This window comes from Pelecanus crispus, chromosome 1, assembly GCF_030463565.1.
Source record: "Pelecanus crispus isolate bPelCri1 chromosome 1, bPelCri1.pri, whole genome shotgun sequence".
NCBI lineage: Eukaryota > Metazoa > Chordata > Aves > Pelecaniformes > Pelecanidae > Pelecanus > Pelecanus crispus.
The window spans coordinates 655,560-676,431 of record NC_134643.1 but is presented as its reverse complement, the minus strand read 5'-3'; the positions used below and the strand labels follow the sequence as shown (position 1 = coordinate 676,431).

Below are 20,872 nucleotides of genomic sequence, written 5' to 3'. Positions count from 1 at the left end.
GATGTGCAGGCAGAGAGCGCAGGCAGGGATGTGCAGGCAGCGAGCGCAGGCAGGGATGTGCAGGCAGAGAGCGCAGGCAGATGTGCAGGCAGGGAGCGCAGGCAGGGAGCGCAGGCAGATGTGCAGGCAGATGTGCAGGCAGATGTGCATGCAGGGAGCACAGGCAGATGTGCAGGCAGATGTGCAGGCAGGGAGCGCAGGCAGGGATGTGCAGGCAGGGAGCGCAGGCAGATGTGCAGGCAGATGTGCAGGCAGGGAGCGCAGGCAGATGTGCAGGCGGATGTGCAGGCAGATGTGCAGGCAGGGTGGTCTCTCAGGCGGTGCCCCAGAGCCGGCACGTCCCAGGCCAAGGAGGTGCCCGCGGTGGGGGGCTCCGAGCCCTGTGCGGGGGCTGCCTGGCCCCTCGCCCACTGAGCCGCTCCGGCCTGGCCGGGCCCCCGCGCCCCAGCAGACACCCCAGGGGTGCCGGCCCGGCTGCGCCGAAGCTCCGCGGGCTCCGTGGGTGCAGGCCGCCGGCGGGACGAGGGTGCCGGCCACTGTCGGGCGCTGCATGGGGCGAGGCGTCCCGCCGCGCCGGCCACGGCCGAGGGGCTCTGCGCAGCCCACGTCCCTGCCGCCGTGCCCTGCTGCACACTCCCCGTCACCGCTAACGCAGGAGGCCGGCGGGCACGGCTCACCGGCGGGCACGGCTCAGGGCTCACCGACAGGCATGGCTCACCGCTCACTGGCGGCCATGGCTCACCGGCGGGCACAGCTCACGGCTCACTGGCGGGCGCGGCTCACTGCTCACTGCCCCACGGCACCTTTCATCCGCTGCTGACGCACCCGCCAGTGCCAGGACCGCCATGGAGACGCGGTGGGGGTCCCCAGCCTGGGGTGCACCCATGCCCTGGTTTTGGCTGGGCTGGAGTTAATTCTCTCCCTAGCAGCTGGCACAGTGCTGTGGTTTGGATTTAGGATGAGAGTAACGCTGATAACGCCCTGATGGTGTGGCTGTTGCTGAGCAGTGCTGACACCAGGCAAGGGCTTTTCAGCTCCCCCTGCTCTGCGGGGGGCACAAGGAGCTGGGAGGGGGCACAGCCAGAATCCCAAACTGCCCCAAGGGCCATCCCATCCCATCCGGCGCCACGGGCAGTATAGGAACTGGGGGGGTGGCCGTGGGGCTGCGATCGCTGCTGGGGGACGGGCTGGGCATCGGTCGGCGGGTGGTGAGCAATTGCAGTGTGCAGCACTTGCTTTGGATATTGTTATTGCTATTATTATTATATTGCTATTATTACTGCTACTATTTTATTTCAATTATTAAACTGTTCTTATCTCACCCCAGGAGCGTTTCTCACTCTCACTCCCCTGATTCTCTCCCATATTCTCTCCCCGTTTCCAGGAAAGATGAAATGATGACTCTGCCCTTGATGGGTTTGGTGGTGGCCTTGGCAGTGTTGGGTCAATGGTTGGGCTGGGGGATCTTGAAGGGCTTGGCCAACCTCAACGATTCCAGGATTCCGTGATTCCGTGATTCCCTCCCCAGGGAGCAAGCGGCTGCCCGGCACTGAGCTCCCGCCCAGGCCCCAGCCCCGCCAGCCCCCCCTGCACGGAGGCCCCCAGCCCCACGGCAGGCACAGAGGCCCCCAGCCCCACGGCGGGCGCGGAGCCTCCAGCCCCACGGCGGGCATAGAGGCCCCCAGCCCCACGGCAGGCACAGAGGCCCCCAGCCCCATGGCGGGCGCGGAGCCCCCAGCCCCACAGCGGGCACAGAGGCCCCCAGCCCCACGGCTGGCGCAGAGCCGGGCGGGCGCTCATGCCGACGGCCTTTATTGGAAGCTCGTACAGGGCAGCGGTGCCCCCGCTGCGTGTCCCCCCCCCACACCCACCCACCCTCGCCCAGCGCCGGGGCTCAGGGCAGCCCCCGCCGGCCCCGCGCCCCCCCCGAACGGCGGGTTGGGGGCTGAGCCCCCCCGCGCTCACTCCCCCGCCTTCTCGGCCGGCTTGTCGAACAGCTCGGCGATGTCCAGCATGGCCTGCCGGATGTTTCTCCCAAAGCGCTTCGAGTCCTGGGGGGCAGCACCCGTCAGCCCCACGGCCCCCACCCCACCCCCCTGGAGCGGGACCCGGCCCCCCCACCCCTGCCCCCGGGGCACCCCCCGTGCCCTGGGACCCCCGGCAGGTCCTGTGCGGCGCTGCCACAAGCCTGGGGGGGGTGGGGGTCCCAGGGGAGAGGGGCTGGGACGTGGGGGGGGGGTGGGGGTCCCAGGGGAGAGGGGCTGGGATGTGGGGGGGTGGGGGTCCCAGGGGAGAGGGGCTGGGATGTGGGGGGGGTGGGGGTCCCAGGGGAGAGGGGCTGGGACGTGGGGGGGGGTGGGGGTCCCAGGGGAGAGGGGCTGGGATGTGGGGGGGGTGGGGGTCCCAGGGGAGAGGGGCTGGGACGTGGGGGGGGTGGGGGTCCCAGGGGAGAGGGGCTGGGACGTGGGGGGGGGTGGGGGTCCCAGGGGAGAGGGGCTGGGACGTGGTGGGGGGTGGGGGTCCCAGGGGAGAGGGGCTGGGATGTGGGGGGGTGGGGGGTCCCAGGGGAGAGGGGCTGGGACGTGGGGGGGGGTGGGGGTCCCAGGGGAGAGGGGCTGGGATGTGGGGGGGTGGGGGTCCCAGGGGAGAGGGGCTGGGATGTGGGGGGGTGGGGGTCCCAGGGGAGAGGGGCTGGGATGTGGGGGGGTGGGGGTCCCAGGGGAGAGGGGGGGGGGGTGGGGGGGGGTGGGGGGTCCCAAGGGAGAGGGGCTGGGACATGGGGAGGGGTGGGGGTCCCACGGGAGAGGGGCTGGGATGGGGGGGGTCCCACAGACAAGGGGCCAGGACGTGGGGGGGGTCAGGGTTGGGGGGCTGCCCCAGGCCCATGGGGACCCCATGGGAGACCCCACAGCACGGCCCGCAACGGCAGCACCGGGAAAGGCACCGCGGCCTGGGGACCCCCCGCCCCACTCGGGAGCCCCCCGCCCCACTCGGGAGCCCCCAGCCCCACTCGGGGACCCCCAGCCCCACTCGGGAGCCCCCAGCCCCACTCAGGTGCCCCCAGCCCCACTAGGGCACCCCCAGCCCCACGCAGGTGCCCCCAGCCCCACTCAGGTGCCCCCAGCCCCACGCAGGTGCCCCCAGCCCCACTCAGGTGCCCCCCAGCCCCACTCGGGAGCCCCCAGCCCCACTCCGGTGCCCCCAGCCCCACTCGGGGACCCCCAGCCCCACTCGGGAGCCCCCCGCCCCACTCGGGAGCCCCCAGCCCCACTCGGGGACCCCCAGCCCCACTCGGGAGCCCGCAGCCCCACTCAGGTGCCCCCAGCCCCACTCGGGTGCCCCCCAGCCCCACACGGGTGCCCCCCAGCCCCACACGGGAGCCCCCAGCCCCACTGTGGTGCCCCCCGCCCCACTCGGAGCCCCCAGCCCCCCTGGGGTGCCCCAGCCCCCCCGCCCTCACCGTCTCGGAGCTGGAGAACTTGCTGGAGACGTGGAAGTTGATGAGGTTCTCACCGGCGATGATGTAGGAGACGCCGTAGCCGTCGTCCGCCACCTGCGGGGGGGGGTGAGGGGCGGCCATGGCCCCCCCGGGGCCGCGGGGACCCCCCCGGCACCCACTGGGTGCCTCCCCCCCACCCCGGGCCGTGGGGCTGGGGCTGGCACCGTGGGGCGCGTGCCTGACCCGGGGCCATGGGAGGGCCTGCCCCTTGCACGCCCACCTGCCCCTTGCACACCCACACACGCCTTGCACACCCATGCTCCCGCCCCTTGCACACCCACGCACCTGCACCCACCCTGTGCACACCCACACTGCTGCCTGTTGCACGCCCACACACCTGCCCCTTGCACACCCACATGCCTCTTGCACACCCACACACACCTTGCACACCCATGCTCCCACCCCTTGCACGCCCACCTGCCCCTTGCACGCCCACACTCCTGTCCCTTGCACATCCACACTCCTGCCACCTGCACACCCACCTGCCCCTTGCACACCCACACTCCTGCCCCTTGCACACCCATGTGTCTGCCCCTTGCACACTCACACTCCTGCCCCTTGCACACCCATGTGTCTGCCCGTTGCACACCCACACTCCTGCTCCTTGCATGCCCACATGCTTGCCCCTTGCACAACCACATGCCTGCCCCTTGCACACCCATGTTCCTGCCCCTTGCATGCCCTCATGCTTGCTCCTTGCACACCTACACTCCTGCCCCTTGCACATGCACCTGCCCCTTGCACACCCACACTCCTGCCCCTTGCACATCCACGCTCCTGCCCCTTGCACACACACCTGCCCCTTGCACACCCACACGCCTGCCCCTTGCACACCCACACGCCTGCCCCTTGCACACGCACCTGCCCCTTGCACACCCACACTCCTGCCCCTTGCACATCCACGCTCCTGCCCCTTGCACACACACCTGCCCCTTGCACACCCACACGCCTGCCCCTTGCACGCCCATGCTCCTGTCCCTTGCGCATCCACACTCCTGCCACCTGCACACCCACCTGCCCCTTGTACGTCCACGTGCCTGCCCCTCGCACACCCACCTGCCCCTTGCACACCCACCTGCCCCTTGCACGCCCATGCTCCTGCCCCTTGTGCATCCACGGGCCTGCCCCTTGTATGTCCATGTGCCTGCCCCTTGCACACCCACACTCCTGCCCCTTGCACACCCACCTGCCCCTTGCACGCTCACACGCCTGCCCCCACCCCGAGCCCCCCCGGTGCTCACGGGGCCGAAGCCGCCGCCAGTGGAGACGTGGTCCGGGTGCTTGCTGAGGTCGCACAGCTTCAGCTGCTGCTGCGGCGTCTGGCTGGTGGAAAGGCGCCAGGGCTCCGACAGCACCTGCACGCACCGGGCGTGGGTGCCGCTGCTCCGCACGCACCCCCACTGCACCCCAGTGCACCCCCAGTGCACCCCAGTGAACCCCAATGCACCCCCAGTGCACCCCAATACACAATGCACCCCCACTGCACCCCAGTGCACCCCCAATGCACCCCCCATGAACCCCCACTGCACCCCAGTGCACCCCCCATGCACCCCCAGTGCACCACATACAGCCCCAATGCGCCCCAATGCACCCCGCTGCACCCCAATACACCACAATGCAGCCCAATGCACCCCAAGCACCCCCAATGCACCACAATGCAGCCCAATGCACCACATGCACCCCCAATGCACCCCCAGTGCACCCCCAGTGCACCACATGCACCCCAATACACCCCCAGTGCACCCCAATACACCACAATGCAGCCCAATGCACCACATGCACCCCCAATGCACCCCCAGTGCAGCACATGCACCCCAATACACCACAATGCACCATGTGCACCCCCAATGCACCCTGCTGTACCCCAGTGCACCCCAATACACCCCCAATGCAGCCCAATACACCCCCAATGCATCCCAAATGCACCCTGCTGCACCACATGCACCCCCAGTGCAACCCCAGTGCACCCCAATGTATCCCACTGCACCCCCACTGCACCACATGCACCCCCAATGCAGCCCAGTGCACCCCCAATGAACCCTCAATGCAGCCCAATGCACCCCACTACACCACATGCACCCCCAATGCCGACCAGTGCACCAACACACCCCACTGCATCCCCGCTGCACCCCCAATGCACCCCACTACACCACATGCACCCCCAATGCACCCCAATGCACACCACTGCAACCCAATGCACCACAATGCATCCCGCTGCACCCCAATGCATGCCGCTGCACCACATGCACCCCCAGTGCACCCCAACGCAACGTGCTGCACCCCACTGCACCCCTCTGCCGCAGGCGCGTGGGCGCGGCAGGTACGTGCCTGCTGCTGTCACCGTGTGGGGCGCAGGCGCTGCGCCCCCGCGTGCACCAGCAGCCGCGTCCCCACGCGCAGCCCCGCTGCGGTGCCCGGCCGGCTGTGCCGCACGCAGGGTGCCAGAGGCAGGGTGCCATCACCGTGGCACGCGGCAACACGCCGGCGATGGCAGCTGGACACCAGCGCCCGGGCCACGTGCACGCTGGCAGCCCTCACGCGCGCTGGGGATGTGTGTCAAGGTGGGGTGGCTTCGCGTGCCGCGTGCTGCGCGCGTCACCGTGCCAGTGTGGTGCTGCGCGACGCGGTGCTGCACGACACGGTGCTGCGCGATGCGGTGCTGCGCAGCACAGTGCTGTGCAATGTGGTGCTGATGGTGCTGCGCGGCATGGTGCTGCGTGACGCGGTGCTGCGCGACGCAGTGCTGCGCGATGTGGTGCCGCACGATGCGGTGCTGCGTGGCGCGGTGCCACACGATGCGGTGCCGCGCGACGCAGTGCTGCACGATGTGGTGCTGCGCAATGCGGTGTTGTGCGGCGCGGTGCTGCACGATGCGGTGCTGCACGACGTGGTGCTGCACAATGCGGTGCTGCACGACGTGGTGCCACGCGACGCTGTGCTGATGGTGCTGCACGACGTGGTGCCGCGCGATGCGGTGCTGCACGACGCAGTGCTGCGCAGCACAGTGCCGCACGACACGGTGCTGCACGACGTGGTGCTGCACGATGCGGTGCTGATGGTGCTGCAGACGCGGTGCCACGCGCGGCCGGGCTCACCTGGGCCAGGAAAGGGGACTGCACGCCCAGGTAGCGGGACACGACGTAGAGGCAGAAGAGGTGGCGGTCGATGCCGGCGCCGGTCATGGCCATGCGGTACATGTGCTGGTGCTTCTCGGCCGCCAGCTTGAAGAGCCGCTGGCGCTCGGCTCGCTGCGGGCAGAGCGGGGCTGAGGGCCAGGGGCTGGCACCCCCCAATGCGAGGGGCTGGCACCCCCAAAGCCGGGGCCGGCACCCCCCAAGACATCTCCCAGGGACAGGGACATTCCCATGGGATGGGGACCTCTCCCAGGGATGTCCCCAAGGGATGGGGACCTCTCCCAGGGATGGGGACCTCTTCCCAGGACAGAGATCTTCCCAAGGATGTCCCGAGGGATGGGGACCTCTCCCAGGGATGTCCCAAGGGATGGAGACATCTCCCAGGGACAGGGATATTCCCAAGGGATGGGGACATCTCCCAGGGATGGGGATGTCCCCAAGGGATGGGGACATCTCCCAGGGATGGGGACCTCTTCCCAGGGATGTCCCTGAGGGATGGGGACATCTCCCAGGGACAGGGATGTCCCCAAGGGATGGGGACCTCTCCCAGGAAAAGGGATCTTCCCAAGGGATGGGGACTTCTCCCAGGGATGGGGACATCTCCCCAGGACAGGAATATTCCCAAAGGATGGGGACCCCTCCCAGGGATGTCCCCAAGGGATGGGGACCTCTCCCCAGGATGGGGACTTCTCCCCGAGGGATGGGGACTTCTCCCAGGGACATCTCCAGGGGTTGGGGATCTCTGCTAGGAAAAGGGATCTTCCCAAGGGATGGGGACCTCTCCCAGGGACAGGGACATTCCCATGGGATGGGGACATCTCCCAGGGACAGGGACGTCCCCAAGGGATGGGGACACCCCCAGGGAACAGGGACCTCTCCCAGGGATGGGGACCCCCTCCAGCAACGGATGCTTCCTCCAGGGACAGGGTCATTCCCAAGGAATGGGAACATCTGCCGGAGAGGGGGACCTGCCCCCGGGACGAGGACCACCACGAGGCGCGGGGACCTCACGTAGTGACAATGGGGACCTCATGTAGTGACGGGGACCTCATGTAGTGACAACGGGGACCTCACACAGTGATGGGGACCTCACATAGTGACGATGGGGACCTCATGTAGTGACGGGGACCTCACGTAGTGATGGGGACCTGCGTGAGGGACGGGGACCTCACGTAGCGATGATGAGGATCTGTGTGAGGGATGGAGACCTCACGTAATGATGGGGACCTCATGTGCCGACAATGGGGACCTCACGTAGTGACGGGGATGTGCGTGAAGGACAGGGACCTCATGTAGTGATGGGGACCTCATGTAATGATGATGAGGATCTGCGTGAGGGACGGGGACCTCACACAGTGATGGGGACCTCACGTAGTGATGATGGGGACCTCATGTAGTGACGGGGATGTGTGTGAGGGACAGGGACCTCACGTAGTGATGATGGGGACCTCATGTAGTGACGGGAATGTGTGTGAGGGACAGGGACCTCACGTAGTGATGATGGGGACCTGCATGAGGGATGGGGACCTCACGTAGTGACAACGGGGACCTCACATAGAGATGAGGATGTGTGTAAGGGACGGGGACCTCACGCAGTGATGGGGACCTCATGTAGTGAAGATAGGGATTTGCGTGAGGAATGGAGACCTCATGTAGTGACGGGGACCTCACATAGTGACCGGGATGTGCGTGAGGGACAGGAACCTCACATAGTGATGATGGGGACCTGTGTGAGGGATGGGGACCTCATGTAACGATGATGAGGATCTGCGTGAGGGACGGGGACCCCACGTAGTGACAATGGGGACCTCACGTAGTGATGGGGACCTCATGTAGTGACAGGGACCTGTGTGAGGGATGGGGACCTCACGTAGTGACAATGGGAACCTCGTGTAGTGACGATGGGGACCTACGTGAGGGATGGGGACCTGAAGCAGTGACAATGGGGACCTCACGTAGTGAAGAGGATGTGTGTGAAGGGCAGGGACCTCACATAGTGACGATGGGGACCTCACGTGGTGACAATGGGGACCTCACACAGTGATGGGGACCTCACGTAGTGAAGATAGGGACCTGCGTGAGGGACGGAGACCTCACGTAGTGACGATGGGGACCTCACAATGGGGACCTCACGTAGCGATGGGGACCTCACGTAATGATGGGGACCTCATGTAACGATGATGAGGATCTGCGTGGGGGATGGGGACCTCATGTAGTGACAATGGGGACCTCACGTAGTGATGGGCACCTCACGTAGTGCCAATGGGAACCTCATGTAGTGCCGATGGGGACCTGCGTGAGGGCTGGGGACCCCCCCAGGGGCTGGGACCCCCGGAGGGAGGAGGGGAGGAGCGGGCTGAGAACGTGCAGGGCCAGCCCCGAGCGCGCCCTGGGGCGTTGCTCACGCTCTGCCGGGCGTCCGCCATGCTGCGCACGAAGGCGGTGGACTCGGCGGTGCAGGACCTGACGGTTTCCGTCCGGCCCTCGCGGAAGAGCCGCGTCATGGAGGCCTCGTAGGTGAGGCAGAAGCAGCCCTTGTCCTGCGGAGAGGCCGGGTCAGGCCCGGGCGTGCCGGGGGGATGCTGGCCCGGCCCTGTCCCCATCCCATCCCATCCCCATCCCATCCCATCCCCGTCTCATCCCATCCCCGTCTCATCCCATCCCCGTCTCATCCCCGTCCTTGTCTCATCCCCATCCCTATCCCATCCCATCTGCATCCCTGTCACCATGCCCATCCCCATCCCCTCCCAATCCCCATCCCCATGGCCATCTCTGTCCCCGTCTCATCCCAATCCCATCCCATCCCATCCCATCCCATCCCCATCCCTGTCCTCATCCCATCCCCATCCCTATCCCATCCCATCTGCATCCCTGTCACCATGCCCATCCCCATCCCATCCCAATCCCATCCCAATGTCCATCCCATCCCATCCCTGTCCCTATCCCAATCCCCATCCCCATCCCTGTCCCAACCCATCCCTGTCCCCATCCTGTCCCCTCCCAATCCCCATCCTCATCCCCATCCTATCCCATCCCATCCCCATCCCTATCCCATCCCATCTGCATCCCTGTTGCCATGCCTATCCCCATCCCCATCCCATCCCATCCCATGCCTGTCCCCATCCCCATTCCCTCCCAATCCCCATCCTTGTCCCCACCCCATCCCATCCCATCCCATCCCTGTCCCCATCCCAATTCCCATCCCCTCCCATCCCATCCCATCACTGTTCCCATCCCATCCCAATCCCCATCCCATCCCCTCCCATCCCATCCCCTCCCATCCCATCCCCATCGCCATTGCCATTCCCATGCCATCCTAACCCAATCCCAATCCCAATCCCAATCCCCATCCCATCCCATCCCCATCCCCATTGCCATTCCCATGCCATCCCAACCCAATCCCGATCCCCATCCCATCCCATCCCATCCCCATTGCCATTCCCATGCCATCCCAACCCAATCCCATCCCATCCCCTCGCCTCCCCTCCCCGGCTGCCGCCGCGCGGGGCAGCTCACGCGGAAGTGGGCGAGCTGCAGGGAGATCTGGACGAAGGCGTCGGGGCTGGTGCGGCACCGCTTGATCAGCCCCTTGCCGAAGGCGGAGAACTGGAAGCAGCAGAAGTCGACGTCGTCGGCCAGCGCCTTGGCCAGGCGGTACGAGCCCTCGATGGCGGCGCAGCACTGCAGGAGGCGCAGCCGTGGCGGACAGGGCCCACGGCACCGGCCCGCGGCGCCCGGCATGGGGGGCGCCAGCGGCTCGGCACCCCGTAACCGATGCCGTGGGGCGCAGAGAGCCCACCCTGATGTCATGGGGCACAGAGCCCAGCCCCATGCCGTGGGGTGCAGAGCCCAGCCCCATGTTGTGGGGCGCAGAGAGCCCACCCCCATGCTGTGGGGTGCAGAGAGCCCACCCTGATGTCATGGGGCACAGAGCCCACCCCCATGCCGTGGGGCGCAGAGAGCCCACCCCCATGCCATGGGGTGCAGGGGGTGACCAGGGTGCAGAGGGCCCACCCCCATGCTGTGGGGTGCAGAGAGCCCACCCCAATGCCGTGGGGTGCACAGAGCCCACCCCAATGCAATTGGGGTGCAGGAGGTGGCTGGGGTGCAGAGCCCACCCCCATGCTGTGGGGTGCAGAGAGCCCACCCCAATGCCATGGGGTGCAGAGCCCACCCCCATGCTGTGGGGCACAGAGGGCCCACCCCAATGCTGTGGGGTGCAGAGAGCCCACCCCAATGCCATGGGGCACAGGGGGTGGCAGGGGTGCAGAGCCCACCCCCATGCCGTGGGGCACAGAGAGCCCACCCCCATGCCATGGGGTGCAGGGGGTGACCAGGGTGCAGAGGGCCCACCCCCATGCTGTGGGGTGCAGAGAGCCCACCCCAATGCCGTGGGGTGCACAGAGCCCACCCCCATGCTGTGGGGCACAGAGGGCCCACCCCAATGCTGTGGGGTGCAGAGAGCCCACCCCAATGCCATGGGGCACAGGGGGTGGCAGGGGTGCAAAGCCCACCCCCATGCCGTGGGGCGCAGAGAGCCCACCCCCATGCCATGGGGTGCAGGGGGTGACCAGGGTGCAGAGGGCCCACCCCCATGCTGTGGGGTGCACAGAGCCCACCCCAATGCAATTGGGGTGCAGGAGGTGGCTGGGGTGCAGAGCCCACCCCCATGCCATGGGGTGCATGCTGTGGGGTGCAGAGAGACCACCCCAATGCCATGGGGTGCAGAGCCCACCCCCATGCTGTGGGGCACAGAGGGCCCACCCCAATGCTGTGGGGTGCAGAGAGCCCACCCCAATGCCATGGGGCACAGGGGGTGGCAGGGGTGCAAAGCCCACCCCCATGCCATGGGGCGCAGAGAGCCCACCCTGATGTCATGGGGCACAGAGCCCACCCCCATGCCGTGGGGCGCAGAGAGCCCACCCCCATGCCATGGGGTGCAGGGGGTGACCAGGGTGCAGAGGGCCCACCCCCATGCTGTGGGGTGCAGAGAGCCCACCCCAATGCCGTGGGGTGCACAGAGCCCACCCCAATGCAATTGGGGTGCAGGAGGTGGCTGGGGTGCAGAGCCCACCCCCATGCTGTGGGGTGCAGAGAGACCACCCCAATGCCATGGGGTGCAGAGCCCACCCCCATGCTGTGGGGCACAGAGGGCCCACCCCAATGCTGTGGGGTGCAGAGAGCCCACCCCAATGCCATGGGGCACAGGGGGTGGCAGGGGTGCAGAGCCCACCCCCATGCCGTGGGGCACAGAGAGCCCACCCCAGTGCTGTGGGGCACAGAGAGCCCACCCTGATGCCATGGGGCGCAGGGGGTGGCAGGGGTGCAGACCCCACCCCCCTGCCGTGGGGCGCAGGGGGCCCCTGAAATCCTGCCTGCAGGGCCAGGGCGGGGGCACCTGGGGGTCGGACCCACCTCCTGGGGGATGTCCCACTGCAGGCGCTGGGGGGGGGCCAGCCGGGTGTCGGGGTCCCCTCGGCAGTGCCCCCCCTCCGTGTAGCCCAGCTGGAATTTGTCGGTCGCCAGCGTGAACTGGGGGGGGGGAGGCGGCCCTGAGCGTGGGGCACGGCCCCCCGGCCCCCCACATCGCCCTGTTCCCCCCAATCCACCCCCCCCCACAGCCCCACTCACCCCAGCTCCCCCCAGGGCAGCCCCCCACAACCCCCTCCCCCAGGAAAGGGGTGCCCAGCTTGGGGGGCCCATGGGGGTGCCCAACCCTGGGGGTGCCCCATGGGGGTGCCCATCTCTGGGGGTGCCCAACTGGGGGTCCCCAGCCCCTGGGTGCCCAACTGGGGGTACCCAATGGGGGGGGTCCCATCCTTGGGGAGCCCCATGGGGTGTCCCATGGGGGTACCCAGCCTGGGGGTGCCCAACTGGGGGTCCTCTGCCCTGGGGTGCCCAAGTGGGGTGCCCAACTGGGGGTACCCCTTGTGGGTGCCCAACCCTGGGGTACCCAGCCCTGGGGGTGCCCCATGGGGGTGCCCATCTCTGTGGGTGCCCAACTGGGGGTCCCCAGCCCCTGGGTGCCCAATTGGGGTGCCCACCCTTGGGGGTGCCCAACTGGGGGTGCCCCATGGGAGTGCCCAGCTGGGGGTGCCCCATAGGGGTGCCCAACCTTGGGGTGCCCATCTCCGGGGGTACCCAACTGGGGGTCCCCAGCCCCTGGGTGCCCAATTGGGGTGCCCAACTGGGGGTGCCCAACCTTGGGGTGCCCAACTTGGGGTCCCCAGCCCCTGGGTGCCCAACTGGGGTGCCCACCCTTGGGAGTGCCCAACTGGGGGTGCCCCATGGGAGTGCCCAACTGGGGGTGCCCAACTGGGGGTCCTCTTCCCTGGGGTGCCCAATTGCGGTGCCCAGTCTGGGGGTGCCCAACTGGGGGTGCCCTACGGGGGTGCCCAACCTTGGGGTGCCCATCTCCAGGGGTACCCAACTGGGGGTCCCCAGCCCCTGGGTGCCCAACTGGGGTGCCCAACTGGGGGTGCCCCATGGGAGTGCCCAACTGGGGGTGCCCTGTTACCTCCCAGAGGTGCCCGATGATGGGCGCGTCAGCCCAGGAGTGCTCGGCGTTGGCCCCCACCTTCCCGTTCTTGTAGACCACCAGCGTGAAGGACTTGTCGAACCAGCTGTGGGGAGCGGGGGGTGAGGGCAGGGCGGGCGCCGTGGGGCGGGGGGCTGGGTTGGGGGGTGCCGGGGGGGTGCCCACCGGTCGTAGCACTGCCCGTGCAGCAGGGACTTGGCGTAGGCGTCCATGCAGCCCTCCCGGCCCGGGCTGTAGCCGTGCTCCTCCTCATCCAGCGTCAGGAAGAAGGCCGCCCGCTCGATGGCGTCCAGCGACGCCTTGTTCTTCCCCTGGCTGAAGAAGCGGGCCCGAGCCTCGGCCCAGGGCACCCTGACGGCACCGCAGGGTGAGGGCATGGGGGGCTGGGGGGCTGGCGATGCCCCCATCTGCCTGCTCTGCCCCCCGAGCCCACCGCCCGACCCACACCGCAGCCCCCCACCCATGGGTGACCCCAGGGTCCAGCACCAGGAGCCACGAGGGTACAGGTCTGGTGATGCCCCCCATACCACAGAGACCCCCGAGCCCACCGCCCCCACGCCACAGCCCCCCACCCACGAGTGACCCCAGGGTCCCCACCTGCAGCACCCCCTCCCTGCCCCGTCCCTGCTCCCACCGCCCCACGCAGCGCACCCAGCACCTGCAGCCCGCCCGGTGCGCCCAGCACCTGCAGCCCACCCAGCGCGCCCAGCACCCACAGCCCGCCCGGCACGCCCAGCACCCGCAGCCCAACCAGTGCGCCCAGCACCCACAGCCCACCCAGCACCCACAGCCCGCCCGGCGCACCCAGCACCCGCAGCCCACCCAGTGTGCCCAGCACCCACAGCCCGCCCAGTGCACCCAGCACCCGCAGCCCGCCCGGCGCGCCCAGCACCCGCAGCCCGCCCGGCGTGCCCAGCACCCGCAGCCCACCCAGCACCCGCAGCCTGCCCAGCATGCCCAGCACCCGCAGCCCGCCCAGCGCGCCCAGCACCCGCAGCCCGCCCAGCGCGCCCAGCACCCGCAGCCCGCCCAGCGCATGCAGCACCCGCAGCCCGCCCGGCGCGCCCAGCACCCGCAGCCCACCCAGCGCACCCAGCACCCGCAGCCCACCCAGCACCCGCAGCCCACCCAGCACCCGCAGCCCACCCAGCGCGCCCAGCACCCGCAGCCCACCCAGCACCCGCAGCCCACCCAGCACCCGCAGCCCACCCAGCGCACCCAGCACCCACAGCCCACCCAGTGCACCCAGCACCCGCAGCCCACCCAGCACGCCCAGCACCCGCAGCCCACCCAGCACGCCCAGCACCCGCGCCGCACCTCTCGCCAGCGGTGAGCGCCGCCAGCCGCTCCTCGCCGGGCTGGGGGGGCGAGGGGTCGTCCAGGATGCGCTGGAACTGCAGCTCCAGGTCGGGGGGCCGCAGCAGCTGCCCCCCGTAGTAGAGCCAGACCTTGTAGAAGCGGCCTTTGTGGTAGACGGCCAAGTGCTTGCTGTCAACCAGGTGCAGCAGTGTGTCTGGGGGGACACAGCCAGGGGCGTCACGGCCGCCCCGCGGCCCCGGGAGCCCGCCCGGGACAGCCCCCGCGCAGGGGGTGGGGGGCTCCCCCCCCCGTACCGGTCTCCTTGCCGGGGATGCGGGTGGTGTTGAACATCCGCTCCGACTGGGAGGAGCACATGGGCACGATGCCCAGCGCCATCATCTGCGGGGCTGCGGTCAGGGGGGGCACAGCGCCTGCACCCCCCAACCCTGCACCCCCCAGCCCTGCACCCCCCAGCCCTGCACCCCCCACCTCCACATCTGCACCCCCAACCCCTGCACCCCCAACCCCTGCACCCCCCAGCCCCTGCATCCCCAACCCTGCACCCCCCAACCCTGCACCCCCCAGCCCCTGCACCCCCACCTCCACCCCTGCACCCCCCAACCCTGCACGCCCCTGCACCCCCCAACCCTGCAGCCCCCAACCCTGCGCCCCCCAGCCCCTGCACCCCCACCCCAAGTCCCCCAATCCCGGCCCCCCTCAGCCCCCCCAGCAGCCCCAGGGGCCCTGTGCCAGCCCCACGGCGACTCCCCCCCACCCTACCCCTGCCCCACAGCCTCCCCTGCCCTCCTTGTGCCAGCCCCACGGTGACTCTCCCCCACCCCACCCCTGCCCCACAGCCTCCCCTGCCCTCCCCAAGCCCCCCGGCCCCCCGGGCGGGTGCTCACGGGGGGGATCTCCCCGCGGTCCAGCTTGCGGCGGTACAGCAGCATGGCGTGCACCACGTTACCCGCCCCGGGCGGCCTGGACGCGGCTGGGGGTCACGTAGAGGAAATCCTGGGGACGAGGGACGGGGCTGGGGACGATGCCGGGGGGCAGCGGGGGGCAGCGGGGGGCAGCGGGGGGCAGCGGCGGTGCCGGCGGTCGCTCCCCCCGCCCCTTACCATGGCGTAGTAGTTGCTGTTGACCATGAGCGGGCTGCGGCTGCTCAGGTAGACGTACTGCTCCCACCAGTCGCTGACCTGCGGGGACGGGGATGGGGATGGGGCGCGGGACCCCCTGCCCCAAACCGCCTGGCTGGGGCACCCAGGAGGACCCAGATCCCCCCTCCCCATGATCATGGAATCATGGAATCGTTGAGGCTGGAAAAGCCCTTCAAGATCCCCCAGCCCAACCATTGACCCAACACTGCCAAGGCCACCACCAAACCCATCAAGGGCAGAGTCATCATTTCATCTTGCCTGCCTTGGGGGCTGCATTATTTATAATGACAGTAAAACTGGGAATCACTGAGGTTGGGAAGGATCTCTAAGATCATCAGCCCAGCCGTCACCCCAACACCCCCATGCCCACTAAACCATGGCCCCCAGTGCCACCTCTGCCCGTGTTTTGAACCCCTCCAGGGCTGGGGACTCCCCCACCTCTCTGGGCAGCCTGGTCCAGTGCTTGGCCACTCTTGCCATGAAGAAATTTCTCCCAATTTCCAACCTAAACCTCCCCTGGCGCAGCTTGAGCCCATTCCCTCTCGTCCCATCGCTGTTCCTTGGGAGAAGAGCCCGACCCCCCTCCCTGCCCCCTCCTGCCAGGAGCTGCAGAGCGATCAGGTCTCCCCTCAGCCTCCTCTTCTCCAGGCTGAACACCCCCAGCTCCCTCAGCCGCTCCCCACCAGCCCTGTGCTCCAGACCCTGCCCCAGCTCCGCTGCCCTTCTCTGGACACGCTCCAGCACCCCAATGTCCTCCTTGTGCTGAGGGGCCCAAAACTGGGCACAGCATTCCAGGTGCGGCACACGGGGGCAGCAGGACAGAGGGCTTGGGTTGGGGTCACCATGGTCCCCGCTCCGCGCCGGAGGAGCCGCGGGTACTCACGTAGTTGGTTGTCCACCAGGACTTGAGGATCAGGTACTTCTGCAGCCGCGGCGCCGTCTTCTCCTTGAACTCCTTGGCCAGAGCCTCCATCTTGCCGTACTTCTCATCATCCATGAGCGGGTGCACCGACTCCAGGTACTGCAGGGAGGGGGCTTGGCGTCACCCCCAACCCCGCCGCGGCCGGACCCCCCCCCGTTGCCCCATCCCCCCCAGCCCCTTACCCGGGTGACGGTGGCCTCCACGGAGGGCACGGGGAGCTTGGGCAGAGAGGTCTGGAAGCTGTAGAGCAGCGGCTTGCGGACAGACAGCACCTTCATCAGCGCCTGCCGGGGATGGAGGGGATGGAGGGGATGGGGCAGAGCCGCGGCACGGCCACGCGTCGCCCACGCGCCAGCTCCCGCTGCCGGCACCGGGAGCCCTGCACGTGCCGGCTGCACCGCAGCCGGGCCCAGCCCTGCGCCACAGACGGGTGACGCTGCTCCTGTCCCTGTCCCTGCACGCTGCTCCTGTCCCCGCACCCTGCTCCTGTCCCTGCACGCTGCTCCTGTCCCCGCACGCTGCTCCTGTCCCTGCCCCGCACCCTGCTCCTGTCCCTGCACCCTGCTCTGTCCCTGCCCCGCACCCTGCTCTGTCCCCACACCCTGCTCCTGTCCCTGCCCTGCACCCTGTTCTGTCCCTGCCCTGCACCCTGCTCCTCTCCCCACACCCTGCTCCTGTCCCCGTCCCCGCACGCTGCTCCCATGCCTGCATGCTGCTCTGTCCCTGCCCCACATGCTCACCCTAAACTGCAGCTGGGCCCCAGCCCCGCATGCTCACCCTGTCCCAGCCCTGCACCCTGCTCCGTCCCAGCCCTGCCTGCTCCCCTGCACCATGGCTGGTCCCAGCCATGCACTGCAGCCAGGTCCCAGCAATGCACACTGCTCTGTCCCAGCCCTGCACGCCGCTCCTGCACCGCAGCCGGGTCCCAGCAATGCATGCCACTCCTGCACCGCAGCTGGGTCCCAGCCCTGCATGCTGCTACTGCACTGCAGCCAGGTCCCAGCAATGCACGCTGCTCTGTCCCAGCCCTGCACGCCGCTCCTGCACCGCAGCCGGGTCCCAGCAATGCACGCCGCTCCTGCACCGCAGCCGGGTCCCAGCAATGCACGCTGCTCTGTCCCAGCCCTGCACGCTGCTCCTGCACCGCAGCCAGGCCCCAGCCCTGCCCGCTGCCCCCGACGCCCCGGCCTGCACAGCTGCTCCGGCCCGTGCCCACCCTGGGCAGAGCCGCACGGGGCAGCTCCCAGCCTCGCTCCCCGGTTCCTGCGGCTCCGCCGTCTCTGTGCCACGGAGCAGGCTCAGCTTGTCCCCACCAGCAGCAGCTGCCAGCTCCCCGGCACCCACCGTGCTGCACACGCACACGCAGTGCACACGCACACACACGCATGCACGCGTGCACTCTGCACCCCACGCCGCAGCACACGCCGGCACCCACGCCGGCAGCACCCTGCTTGCCCTGGCCTGCCACGCCGGTGCCGGTGCCGGTGCCGGTGCCGGTGCCGGTGCCGGCTGCAGCTGCCACTCACCACCCAGATCCTGGTGCTGCGGCTCATCTTGCCGTGGGGCTCGAACATCCAGCCGTGGTAGGAGAGGAGCAGCTTCAGCGCCTGCCGGAAGAGCAGGACGGCGGAGAGCCAAACGCCAGTGGAGAAGAGCGCGGCACTCACCATCGTCCGGCTCTCGTAGCTCAGGAGGCGGCTGCGGGGCAGAGGGGGCGAGGGGGGACATGAGCGGCTCAGGGACATGGGGGGCAGGACCCCCATGGGGCCGTCCCCACCCGGGGCCCGCGGGGCCAGGGACACGTAGTGGGACCCCCTGGGGCAGGTCCCCGCGTGGGGCTGTGCCCATGGGGCGGGGATGCGTGGGGTGGGATCCCCTGGGGGGGGCTGCAGGCCCCCATGGCCACGCCAGTGGGGCTGGGGACATGGGGGGTGGGTGCCCCTGGGAGACAGGGCAGGTGGGGCCGTGCCCATGGGTTGGGGGATGCGTGGGGTGGTCCCCATGGAGGGACATGGCTGGTGGGGCCATGCCCATGGGCTGGGGGATGTGTGGGGTGGTCCCCACCGAGGGACGTGGCTGGTGGGGTCGTGCCCATGGGTTGGGGGATGTGTGGGGTGGTCCCCATTGAGGGACGTGGCTGGTGGGGCTGTGCCCATGGGTTGGGGGATGTGTGGGGTGGTCCCCATTGAGGGACGTGGCTGGTGGGGTCGTGCCCATGGGTTGGGGGATGTGTGGGGTGGTCCCCATTGAGGGACGTGGCTGGCGGGGCCGTGCCCATGGGCTGGGGGATGTGTGGGGTGGTCCCCATTGAGGGACGTGGCTGGTGGGGTCGTGCCCATGGGTTGGGGGATGTGTGGGGTGGTCCCCATTGAGGGACGTGGCTGGTGGGGTCGTGCCCATGGGTTGGGGGATGTGTGGGGTGGTCCCCATTGAGGGACGTGGCTGGTGGGGCCGTGCCCATGGGCTGGGGGATGTGTGGGGTGGTCCCCATTGAGGGACGTGGCTGGTGGGGCCATGCCCATGGGCTGGGGGATGTGTGGGGTGGTCCCCACCGAGGGACATGGCTGGTGGGGCCATGCCCATGGGTTGGGGGATGTGTGGGGTGGTCCCCACCGAGGGACATGGCTGGTGGGGCCATGCCCATGGGCTGGGGGATGTGTGGGGTGGTCCCCACCGAGGGACATGGCTGGTGGGGCCATGCCCATGGGCTGGGGGATGTGTGGGGTGGTCCCCATTGAGGGATGTGGCTGGTGGGGCCGTGGCCGTGGGCTGGGGGGCTCGGACCCCTGGCCGAGTGGCCCGTGCTCACCTCTCGGGCAGGCAGTGGCGGATGCGGGCGATCATCCCCAGGGAGGGGTCGACCTGGCAGTAGAAGGAGCCGGCGGTGGCCATCACGACCACCATCCAGCTGGAGGGGGAGGCGGGGTAGACGCCGGTCAGGAAGCTGTTCTGTGGGCACAGGGGGGGTCAGGGCGGCGGGGACAGCGGGGACGGGGGCGGTGGGGGGTGTCCGACCGTCCGGCTGCCCCCGGCCGGGCCCACCTTGGCGCGGACCAAGCGCTTCTTCCAGGAGGAGATGCCGGCGAGGTAGAGCTGCTTGACGGCCTCGCGGCTGAGGTGGAAGTCCAAGCCCTCGGGGGTGACGGTGAACTGGAAAGCCACGGCCTGGTGAGCCTCCGCCATCCTGGGGGTCTGCCGGCACCTGCGGGGGGGACACGGTGATGGTCACCCCCGGGACGGAGCGGGGACCCCAGCCCAGCCCCAGCTCGGGGAGCAAAGCTGGGTGGGTGCCCCTGCCCAAGGTGGGGGGCTTGCCGCAGTGCTGCCGGAGTGGTCTCGGAGGCAGCGTTTAAATTGGATATTGGGAAAAATTTCTTCATGGCAAGAGTGGCCAAGCACTGGACCAGGCTGCCCAGAGAAGGGGGGGAGTCCCCAGCCCTGGAGGGGTTCAAAACACGGGCAGAGGTGGCACTGGGGGCCATGGTTCAGTGGGCATGGGGGTGTTGGGGTGACGGCTGGGCTGATGATCTTAGAGATCCTTCCCAACCTCAGTGATTCCCAGTTTTACTGTCATTATAAATAATGCAGCCCCCAAGGCAGGCAAGATGAAATGATGACTCTGCCCTTGATGGGTTTGGTGGTGGCCTTGGCAGTGTTGGGTCAGTGGTTGGGCTGGGGGATCTTGAAGGGCTTGGCCAACCTCAACAATTCCATGATTCCATGATTCTGTGCCTGCCACTGTGCCAGGACGGCCGCATCCCATGGGAGCCTGCCAGCTCGGGGCACGTGTCGCCGGCCCCGTCCCAGTCACGCGGCGCTGGCCGGGCGCCCACTGAGGGAAGGGTCAGTGCCACCTCCGGCCCCGGCCCCGTCCCCAGCGCTCGGGGAGAGGCGATGGCGGCGCGGACGCACCCCCCCCGCTCGCGGGCAGCTGCCTGGGCCCTGCCTGCGGTGAAACCCTGGGAGGGCGACATGGCAGCGGGCCCTGCGCCGGCACGCAGCACACGCCGGCCCTGCGCGAGCGGCCGCAGCTGCGCCGGGAACGCCGCCGGCCGAGGCGGCGGCGGGAGCCGTGGGGCGAGCAGGGACCCCTGTGCGGGCACAGCCGGGCTCCCGCGAGGTCCCCGGGGACCCCCGGTGTCGGCAGAGCCGGTGCCGGCCCGGGGCTCGGCCCGAGGGCTGCTGGGCCCGCGGGCGCTGCCGGAGCCCGGGCCCGGTGGCGGGGGGAGCCCCGGTGCGGGCGTGCGGAGGGTGCCCTTTCACAAGGGCGTCCTTGGGCCGAAGGCAAACAGCGGCAGCTCGGCAAGAGCCAAGTCACAC

The 20,872-nt window shown here is 69.1% G+C and overlaps 1 protein-coding gene across 1 annotated transcript; it reads right to left on the bottom strand.

The window, feature by feature from the left end:
• Window positions 1–1,961: 1,961 nt before the first annotated feature.
• Window positions 1,962–19,735, bottom strand: CPT1B (carnitine palmitoyltransferase 1B). The gene is given in 19 exon segments (XM_075705498.1): window positions 1,962–2,051; window positions 3,461–3,553; window positions 4,741–4,854; window positions 6,595–6,747; window positions 9,039–9,173; window positions 10,150–10,314; window positions 12,049–12,165; window positions 13,151–13,256; window positions 13,337–13,522; window positions 14,489–14,684; window positions 14,785–14,869; window positions 15,376–15,441; window positions 15,443–15,484; window positions 15,592–15,669; window positions 16,514–16,651; window positions 16,735–16,836; window positions 18,079–18,250; window positions 19,362–19,501; window positions 19,595–19,735. Coding segments are annotated over 19 exon segments (2,319 nt in total).
• Between the last annotated feature and the right edge of the window lie 1,137 nt (window positions 19,736–20,872).